At 42.0% G+C, this 10590-nt stretch overlaps 1 protein-coding gene across 2 annotated transcripts in view; it reads right to left on the bottom strand.

The window, feature by feature from the left end:
• Positions 1 to 295: 295 nt before the first annotated feature.
• The window catches only part of LOC146773013 (immunoglobulin superfamily member 11-like), a 67917-nt gene continuing 57622 nt past the window's right edge, over positions 296 to 10590 (bottom strand). For both annotated transcript variants that reach the window (XM_085638136.1, XM_085638137.1), the window contains exon 7: positions 296 to 6318. In XM_085638136.1, the coding sequence (XP_085494262.1) occupies positions 5988 to 6318 (331 nt within the window). In that variant the 3' untranslated portion in view covers positions 296 to 5987. The remainder of the gene's footprint in view (positions 6319 to 10590) is intronic.

Below are 10590 nucleotides of genomic sequence, written 5' to 3'. Positions count from 1 at the left end.
TTAAAGGACATCATCAGTGTGCGGCATGTGGCCTTCCGCTCCTGTAATCTGTCAATCGCGCCATACCCCATTGCATTCCAGTCGTTGCCCCATGATGACTGGCTCCTCAGGTAGGGTCCTAATAACAGAACAAACATTATCTTCCCCACTTAGATAAATACAAAAACATTGCGTTTATAGTATTAAAGGACCATAGATCAGACCAGTATATTTCATAATTTATTTTTCATCAGTCATTTTTTTGTTTTTTGCTTTAGAAAAAAAAGTTTTTTTTATTAAAAAAGTCTATATACATATTGATTTTGTGATGGCCAAATTAGTTCAAAACACAAAGAGTAAAAACATACATTGAAAAAAAAACAAGACAAGGGACGTATCATAATTTGTGTTTAAAGGAACAGTTATACTCAATCATACTGTGCAAGAAACAAAAATATCAAGACATTAAACACAAATAACTCATGATCATTGTTCCATATTGTAATTCAAATAGTCATACAGTTTTAACCCTTATTATCTCCTTTTTCTATTAGATAAGGCAAAGTATGGACAGAGTTGCACCGACGCGCGTTTCGGAAGTTAGAAATTGGTTGGAGCAGATGGTACAACCTTCATCAGGGCACTGTCTGTGTTCAAGAGTGGGTGGCCACTGCCATCCATACAGAGAAAACTTGAGCATTAGTGGGCTCATAAAAGGTTTCAAGTACTGATTCAATTCTTTAATGTACTGATAATCTCAATCCCATGGAAGGTATCAAGATGATAATTCCAGGTTCGCGATTAGACCTGAAAATGTATGTTTTCCATCAAGGACATGGAATGATGAGAACGTCTCAAAAGCGTTCCAAAAGGGGTCAGAGCGTACTACACAAAGTCTATTATAGGAGGAAGAGATAATATAATAGTGCCCTTATTTTCATAGTTCAATGAAACAATCCAGGGCGGCTCCTGCAGTGCGGGGAATCCTTTCCAAGTAACAGAGTAGCGTTCCATTTCCAGGCAAATTTTGGCTATAAGGGCACTACTATATTATCCTGCTCTCTTCCTCCTATAATAGACTCTGTGATAAGAAAACATTTTTAACTAATGCAAAAAACAAAAACATTATGAATAATAAATTATGAAAAATACTGGTCTGATCTATGGTCCTTTAATACTATAAATGCAATGTTTTTGTATTTATCTAAGTGGAAAAGTCAATGTTTGTTCTGTTAGTATCCTTCTCCATTTCTATATAAGCTTTTTCAGGGACCCTCTTCTGTATTTCAATAGTTCCTCAGGAAAGGTCGCCACCAGTCTTGTTACGATCTCTAAAAAGAAAGTGGTGAGTGGCGGTGGGGCATACGCATTCACTAGTGTCAGGGGGGGTCACTCTCTATTAGGCTGGAGATTGCTATGTATCTATCCTATGGGTCCAAGAGTGGGATAGAGGGAGCTCCCTTCTGGAGCAGAATAGTCACTCCAGAGACCCTCACGTGAAACCAGTGTAGTAGACGCAGGCTTAGCCATAGTGGGAGAGAAAAGGGTTTTATTGCCTAGGAGGTGTGCTGATGGAGCAGTCTACTTTCTTTGAGTGGTGGGAGACAAGTACAGAAAATAGATTATTTCACCTCCCGTGGGGATTTATTCTTACCCATGATGAAAACTCATACCTGAGTTGCTGCAAAGTCTTGCATTGAACTAATTGTTCTTCACTATCGGCACTGTGCAGACTATTCACCTACGGGAATAGCGACCTGGTCAGCCCTTCCTCGGTACGAGGAATAGGTTGCCTCTCCTTCCCTTTTGTCCTGATAAAGACCCACAAGCGGAGGTTTTAAATTACCCTCTACGCACAAGTAGGGTCGAAACATCGACAAATACCCCCAGCAAGGACCTGTATCATATTATATCACCCTGCCCTTTCTTTCTGACGGTGCATTCATGCGCATGGAAAAAGATTATTAAGTTGTTGTGTGAATTTCACTACGGACAGGTCTCATTATACTGGTTTGTGTTGTATAAAATAACCAGTATCAACACTGAATGAATACTAAGTTGACGATCTACAGCCTGTTATTTCCCCCTTTTTTCTATTTTAAGCACAAGCACCTTTCCTCTCCTTATACCTTTCCCTTTGAGCAACCTACTCAAATCTCCAAATAATATGTGGTAATGTCTTTACCAGATCTTTTTGCATTGAGAAATGAAAAAGTAAATACTCTCTGACCAAACAGAATGTGGGTTTGTTCTCTCTTTCTCTCTTTCAGGGTCCTAACCACAGATTAATTCATGAACATTATTGTATTGATTACCAGCTGTTGATTATTTAGCCAGCACCTACTAAAAAGTTAGCCTGACTTTTTGCGTTGTTAGGTAATTAGGTCGAGGACCATTTGTTTTTCATAGCATACTATACCCAGATCCTGTGACTATATTTGGGTTTCCCCATTAGTTTGTAATCGTGGAGAAATAGAACGTCAGCCTGTGCCCTCTTTGCGGCGTTCCAGTCCTCTGTCCGCTTGAGTTTATCTAGGAGGCTGTTTACATTCCAGGTGAGTATATGGAGCTAGGCAGTGTGGGCTTCATGAGCATGGTCAGGCATGAGGGCGCTCTGTGGATACTGCTCCAGGTCGATAGGCATGCCAGTAATGTGAACCACAACATAGAACAGGAACCTACCCGTCCTCCACCCTATTAGTCTAGGCATGAAGCATCTTTCACGATGTAGCACTGTGACTAGCACCAACTGGGCACTGGCCCTGTGCCACCTCAAGTGAGTCATATTTCTACTGTTAAACACCAGCATTTGACCTGTGGGTCAAGAAACCGTTGATCCTCAAGCTGAATACAGGTGTGAGAGGTGGGGAACATCTCCACCCCACGAGGTCTATCTGTTAGTACTGTAGCTGCTCTGCCTGGGTCATTGTGCAGACTGTTGCGGCTGATGGCGAATCCTGGATGTCGGGAGACTGGTGGGCCCGTCCCTATAGGTCGTTAAGATTTCACCTTTTGTGTCTCCACATGGAGAGTGAGTGGCTTCTGGTGCCTTCTAGGCTGGGAAGCTGCTCTAGGGGGAGAAAAGTTCCTCCATTTCCAGAGGTCGTGTTGTCCCAAACGGGGTGGCGTGTGGGGCTGGACATCAATGGTTTCATTTGATCATTGGAATACTGTCTCTAGTGAGTCAAAGAAAAACGTTTTATCCTGATATATCACCATGGGTCTAGCCAGGTAACGGAGCATGTAGGGGATGTTGAGGTCATGTAGCCTCCAGGATGGATCTACCCAGTTGTTGAACAGGTATGGTGCAGTCCAGAAAGAGCAATATTTTGTGAGACTGGTACTGTATAGTGGTCTGGTTGCAGGCATACCAGACAATGACATATCTATCATGATAGTTATGGATGCAAATGATGACGGGTCTTGCCGAGGCTCCCGGGGGCAGCCTCGGGCCAGGGTCCGGTGCACCCGCTCCATCGCAAAGCAGAGGGGGACAGGACAGGACAGGACATCTTTCTGCATAATGAAGCCATTGGTCCATGAAGGCCTCTGGAGAGGAGCCCTCGCAACCCTCCAGGAAGCAAATAAACCAGGTATTGTTTTGCCTGGCTCTCCTCTCCGCATCTTTGTCCTGTGTCTCCAGTGCTTTAGTGATGGAGGTGAGCTTGGAGAAGGGTTGCTGCAGCATAGATATTGTAGTATCAACTCCAGACAGTCTATTTTTGGTGTCCATTATACTGTCTACAGTTTGACTTATGTTTTGGCTGAGATGCGTAACATCAAAGCCCCCTGCCCCTGTTATAGTCTGCAGGGCATCCTGCGACTAGGAAATTGCACTGCAGATCACAGCGGTGTCAGTCCCCCTACTGTGCACTCCCTGGCACCTGGGTCTCCACTGGCTTCGCTGCCATATGGACACATTTTTCCAGGTTCCCTTGCTTGCTTGGCTGCAGATTCTTATCTTTAGCCATGTCGGGGTCTTCGTTGACAGCTGGATGGGGTTGTCGAGTGTCTCTGGCCAGCCGGACCCACCAGCTCCCAGGAGTAGCCCAGGGCACCATGAGCAGTCCCACTGGGGCCCACAGCACCCTCTCCCTGACGAAGTCTGCTTCGCAGGTGCTTAGCAAAATCTCCCTGCTGCCACTCCCACAGGGTCCCCACCATCATGGCGAGAAGCCTCAATCCCAAATCACGCCCCCCATCACTGTCCGGTAGGGGGCGGTAATCAAGGCAGCAAACTCAGCATGACCCACCAGAAACACGGTGGGGCCCTGCAGTGATAATCACCACATGCTGTCTCACCTGCGGTGCCCCTGCTGGACTCCCCAGGAGCAGATGGCCGGGACGCCGTGGCCTTGGCGTAGTGGCAATCCGCTAACGCATCACGGATGAGGGGCCACTCTACTTACAACGGCTCTGGCACCTACGCACAGCCCTGCTGCAGGTACGGCTTCTCCCACAGCCCAGAGCCACACCCAGGTGAAGGCTGCGTGGGCTATGACTTAGCACTCCTGCGCCTGCTCTGCCAGACTGGAGCTTCTACACACACCTCAGTGGCCCAGGCGTCATGTCTGTCCCATCATGGTGACTCCGCTCCTTCCGTCACCAATGTGCTACCGGCCAGTTGCATCGCCAGAGACCAGGAAGCTCATCTCAGGCGTGTGCAAACCATTCCAAGGTTCGCTGGCTGTGCATGGCTCCCTGCACCACCCTCTCCAGCTGATTTTGAGGGCTGCGGGTGTCCCGTTTGCGGCGTTGTGATACACTCCTCTCAGATGGCCATACATTGCCAGTAGCGGAAGGACGGCAGTCGGACGGCATGGAGCTGAGCTAGGCTCGTCTGCCATCCTCACCGTTCAGACCACACCCTCACTTAGTCACCACAACGAAACAGCAATACCAGGCTTGCGAAACTATGGCATATGGCAACCAATGTATACTCTAGCATATAAAGTTTGGGTTTCCAATGGACCAGGGTAGCCGGATCCATGCTAGATTTTCATGATGTATATAGAAGATAAAATTGTATTCAATACATTTAAGTCAAAATAATTTAAATAGTTAAGAGTTTTCTGGTCGATCCAGTTGTGCTGCCCCTACATGGAAAAATCATAATCCTCTTTAGCGATATAATATTCTTTTAAGTTACCCATTCAGAGGGTTTATTGAAAGAGAGAGTGAAATGTGTCCATGCCCCTACGAACTCCGCGCCCTACAAAGCGCTCATCTGCCGCATGATTAATATGACTCATTCTGGAAGGAGTAGTAACGGATCATGTTGTAGGCATGTTAAATCGGATTGAGCAATCCAGTTTTCAGCCAAATGACCGCTTCCCCATCTCAGTGTTTGGCAGGCACACATCATTTTCACATTTCATCAGGTTTAAATTGAAATACATTATATCATTAATACCTTGCAGTGCCTCAAGACATTTTGGAGAGACTATAACCTACATGAACATATCCTCTAGAGGTAAATGTTCTGAAAAAAATATTTCAAGCATTTTAAGATTATATGTACAAAGCGGCATGTGTTAACAGACTGCAAAGGGTCTTTTGCAAAAGCATAGACGCCCAACTGCATACTGTACAAATCGCTACTTTACAATAATGTCTCCCAACAAAAAAAATCATCTCGTATTTAATTCCTGAATCCCACCCTCCTCGCCTCCCACATATTTCAGCTTTTAGTCGCTTTAATACTATAATTTGATTCCTATCTTACTTGGGATGTGTTTTGTTTTGAAACTAGTCGCTTGTCGACTTTTTAATAGGGACATGTGCATGTATGGTCAAGAGTTTTTCGAGTGTATGTTTTCAAGAAAAGGTGCTTTTTCAGTCATCTTTCATGTGCTACAGAACAATTTCACTGTCCTTCCATTCCAGCGTGCTTCCATTCTCCTTACACCTTCAGTATTCCTGCCAGTTGAGATCAATTAAATGTCCTCATTGCTTCATTGCTTGGGGTATGGAACTGTACCAGGGGTTGGTGCAAGGCAGGAGCTAGGTTAAAGTTTTGCAGCATCATGGCACCATTGGCTCTCCTCGTCACTGTCCTCAGCTGCGCTACCTGACATGGAGTCCTCGCTTTCAGATGGTATTCGATTTCTTCTCTGTTTCTCATCGATGAAAGGTTGTGTGTTGTCATCGTATGGCATCTCCTTTAGGTGAAAGACATTCTCTGCCAGCTGGGCCCGGTGCTCTGCTTGTCCATAGGTGGACGAGTTTGAGCTGTGGGTGGTGAACAGCCAGAGAGGCTTTGCTACCACCTTCTTCTTGGGTAAGTTATGGGAGAGGCTCTTGTTGACGATCGGTCGTCCCGGAGAGAGATTATCAACCCTGTGGGGACAACAGAAACGAGATGTCAGGTGCTTTCAAAACTTGTCATTCTCATAGCAACAGCCAATGAGATCCCCTATGGCTTGTCACGTGAGCTGGAGTGGATACTGAAAGTGTACTGGGGTGAATGTATGACTTGTTCTGAATTCTGTCCATCAATAGTTCATTTTGCATTTGTCACCCCGAGTGGGATGGGTATGCTCAGACGTGAGTCCCGTGCTCTCCATGCCACTGGAGTCAAGCTATCCTGGCTGATGAGGGATGGAACCCCGAAACCGGTCCTAGGATGCTTGTTTCCAGTCCAGGGAGGACCTGGCCTGGCAGTTCAGGGCAGACTGTTCCCATGAGGCACAGGGTCAAGACTGATTTGCATATGGCTGGGGCCAAACTGGAATGGCATGGGGAGCAAAGAAACAATGGATGTAGGCCCAGATCTCTGTACTGGGGTAAATGTATGACATTGTTCTGCATTCCATCCATCAATTGTTCTTTTTGCATATGTGGGACGGGTATGCCCAGACATGGTTCCCATGCTTTTCATGCCCCTGAAGTCAAGCTACCCTGGCTGATGATGTATTACATTGTTCTGCATTCTGTTCATCAATTTTTCTTTTTACTGAAACAAAGGCACACATGTTCCTTCACTTTGCACCTTTTCTGATGAGAAGATGCTATGGTAGACCTCCATGGTTTGCAAATTAACATAAAAACATGATGGAAGTGCAGACCAGAATACCGAAGGGATTGAATTTAAATTACTCCAGTATTAGCGCATCCCTAAAGCAATGAATTACTTTCAAATTAGTAATATGTCTTCCACTAACACATTTCACATTGTTAAAGGCGGTGGCCTTTTCTATAAAAACAAATGCCAAATTAAAGTGGGTCTTTGTGTTATCATGGAAAGAGTCATAACGTCTGTAAACAGGGCCTCAGAAGTGAAATATCGGTGACCCTGGTGGGCACAAGATCTTGGAGCTAGAAGGCAGATTTTTGTTTTTTGAGCTCCATGCTTCTTCTTTTGTGGCATGTGACCATCGCATGACAAGCCTCTTTGGGAAACCCAAACAAATGCAGCATTCTGTCTCCAGGATACGAATAGCAAAAGGCACATCAGCTGACTCCTGAATTACAAAAAGGGTCCTGTCTTCTTCTGTAAGTAAATCAGAAGAGAACTGGACTTTAAACCAGGCGTTCTTGACGCGGCAAGCCAAGGTCAAGATCACTGAGAACTTCCCATCATTTTAAACATATGGAATAACTTGCAAAGCCTTGCCTTAAATTGTTCACATCTGTTTAAACACTGAGAAAAGCCACAGTTGAAAAGTGAATTATTTAATTTCTATCGGCTATTTTTTAATTATATAATCCATAAAACAGTCCATTCATTAGCCACCTGCCTAAACTAGCAGACACTAGTTTAAAAGGAAGAGATACAGTAAGTGCACACATATTTACACTAGTGCAATCAGTCACATTGTGAAGTGCCAGTGCACAGTAAAAAGGCGAGCTAGCAATCATTGCACTGGTCAGTCCCACATCAATAAAGTGCTTCGGTAAGGAGTCTACACCCACCCAAATCTCTGGTCACCTACCCTATTTCTGTAAAGTTAAAATCTTTAAAAGCATGAATGGACTATGATGCCATTGATCAAATGTGAAAGTGCAAGTGTGCGATAAAAAGGGAAATAAAACAGACATTATTGCAAATAACATTTCCAAACCAATATAATGTTTTTTAGAACATTACCAAAACAGTAAAGTGCTTCAGGGAGATAACTAGGCCCCACAAAACCTCAGCCCTCCACCCTATGTCTATTAAGATATGATTTGGGCTGGAGAATTACAGTACTGGAGTAGATCTAACATGGTCATGGTGTGGTAGCGGGATCCTGTCACTCATTCATCAAGCGGCCATTGCGGTTAGGGTTGAGCCAGGCTGTATGAAGATATCTGGCCACCACAACAGCAACCTCTTCTCTAGTGTCTGACCACAAAACTCTTTAATGCACCTGCATATTGGAGAAAACCCAAGGGCTTGCATACAGGCTTGAGCCATTTCCCCATGGGTGTGCATAGACATTACAGTAGAAAGCAAAATGATGGAAAGATTCGGTTCAGTGACTAAATATCGAGGGACAAAATATCGAGTACACAAAAAATCGACACCAAAATATCGAGAGACAGAATATCGACTCCCTATCTACAAACAGGTAAGTACTAAAATATCGATTCCAAAATATAGACTGCCAAAATATAGTTAGCCACAATATCGAATTTTTTAAATGTATTAAAATTAATATAAAATTAATTAAATATTAAAAACAATTAAATAAAACATACATAATATAATATAAAAATGCTTAAAATGTAAACATAATATAAGTAACTTAAAAAAGTCGAGATTTTGTTGTATAGTGAGAACGTAAAAATTACTATTCCCACTCCAGTGAGTGCAACAGTAGGGAAAGCGTTGGATAGCGTAGAGGTAAAAATTACTATTCCCACTCCAGTGAGTGCAACAGTAGGGAAAGCGTTGGATAGCGTAGGGGTAAAAATTACTATTCCCACTCCAGTGAGTGCAACAGTAGGGAAAGCGTTGGATAGCGTAGGGGTAAAAATTACTATTCCCACTCCAGTGAGTGCAACAGTAGGGAAAGCGTTGGATAGCGTAGGGGTAACAATTACTATTCCAACTCCAAACAGTGCAACAGTAGGGAAAGCGTTGGATAGCGGGAGAGTAACAATTACTATTCCCACTCCAGAGAGTGCAACAGTAGGGTAAGTGTTGGATAGCGGGAGGGTAACAATTACTATTCCCACTGCAGAGAGTGCAACAGCAGGGAAAGTGTTGGATAGCGTAGGGGTAAAAATTACTATTCCCACTCCAGAGAGTGCAACAGTAGGGAAAGTGTTGGATAGCGTAGAGGTAAAAATTACTATTCCCACTCCAGAGAGTGCAACAGTAGGGAAAGCGTTGGATAGCGGGAGGGTAACAATTACTATTCCCACTCCAGAGAGTGCAACGCTAGGGAAAGCGTTGGATAGCGCAGGGGTAAAAATTACTATTCCCACTCCAGTGAGTGCAACAGTAGGGAAAGCGTTGGATAGCGGGAGGGTAAAAATTGCTATTCCCACTCCAAAGAGTGCAACAGTAGGGAAAACGTTGGATAGCAGGAGGGTAAAAATTACTATTCCCACTCCAATGAGTGCACCAGTAGGGAAAGAGTTGGATAGCAGAGGGTAAAACATACTATTCCCACTCCTGAGAGTGCAAAAGTAGGGAAAGTAATGATTTAAATTTAAAATAAGATTACATTAATTATCAATACCGATAAAAAGTTAATTAAAAATAATTACCAATTAATAACAATTAATTACCATTTAAAAATATTAAGTATCAATTGATAAAAATGTATTACCAATTAATAATAATTAATTCCCAATTAAAAATTAATTATCAATTATCAATACACATAAATAAAAATATTAATATTTACTTTATTACAATTAATTTACTTCCCACCCAATTCCCCTATAAACCCACAACCCACTCCCAATAATAAAAAATACAATTAACATTATCAATTAATCAATTAATACAAATAATTTAGCAATTAATAAAAATTCATTAGCAATTCATACAAATGAATTACCCATTAACACAAATTAATTACCAATTAATAATTAATTATCAATTAATTATCAATACACATAAATTAAATAATTAATATTTACTTTTAAATTACTTCCCACCCAATTCCCCTATAAACCCACAACCCGCTGCTAATAATCAAAATTAAAATTAACATAATGATCAATTAATCAATTAATTAAAATTAATTATCAATTAATAAAAATTAATGACCAATTAATAATTAATTTAAATATTTAAATATAATTAATATTTAATTTACCATAATTAAATTACTTCCCACCCTATTCCCCTTTAAACCCACAACCCGCTACGGAATTAATTACGCAAAAATTAAATTACATAACATTCATTAATTTAAAAAATTTAAACATACATTACAAACATAATACATAATTTTAACACATATACTACCATACATAACACTAAAAAAAAATCGATATTATGGGATTCTATATTTTTAAAGTCGATATTATGGAATTCTATATTTTTACATTCTATATTATGGAAATCGATATTTTGTACCCCAAATTCGATATTCTGACCTATCTATATTTTGATTTTCGATATTCTGTCCATTCTATATTTTGGAGTCGATATTCTGTCCATTCTATATT

Source organism: Triturus cristatus, chromosome 12, assembly GCF_964204655.1.
Source record: "Triturus cristatus chromosome 12, aTriCri1.1, whole genome shotgun sequence".
NCBI classification, from domain to species: domain Eukaryota; kingdom Metazoa; phylum Chordata; class Amphibia; order Caudata; family Salamandridae; genus Triturus; species Triturus cristatus.
Note: the sequence above shows the minus strand (reverse complement) of the source record. Positions and strands in the feature narration are given on the sequence as shown.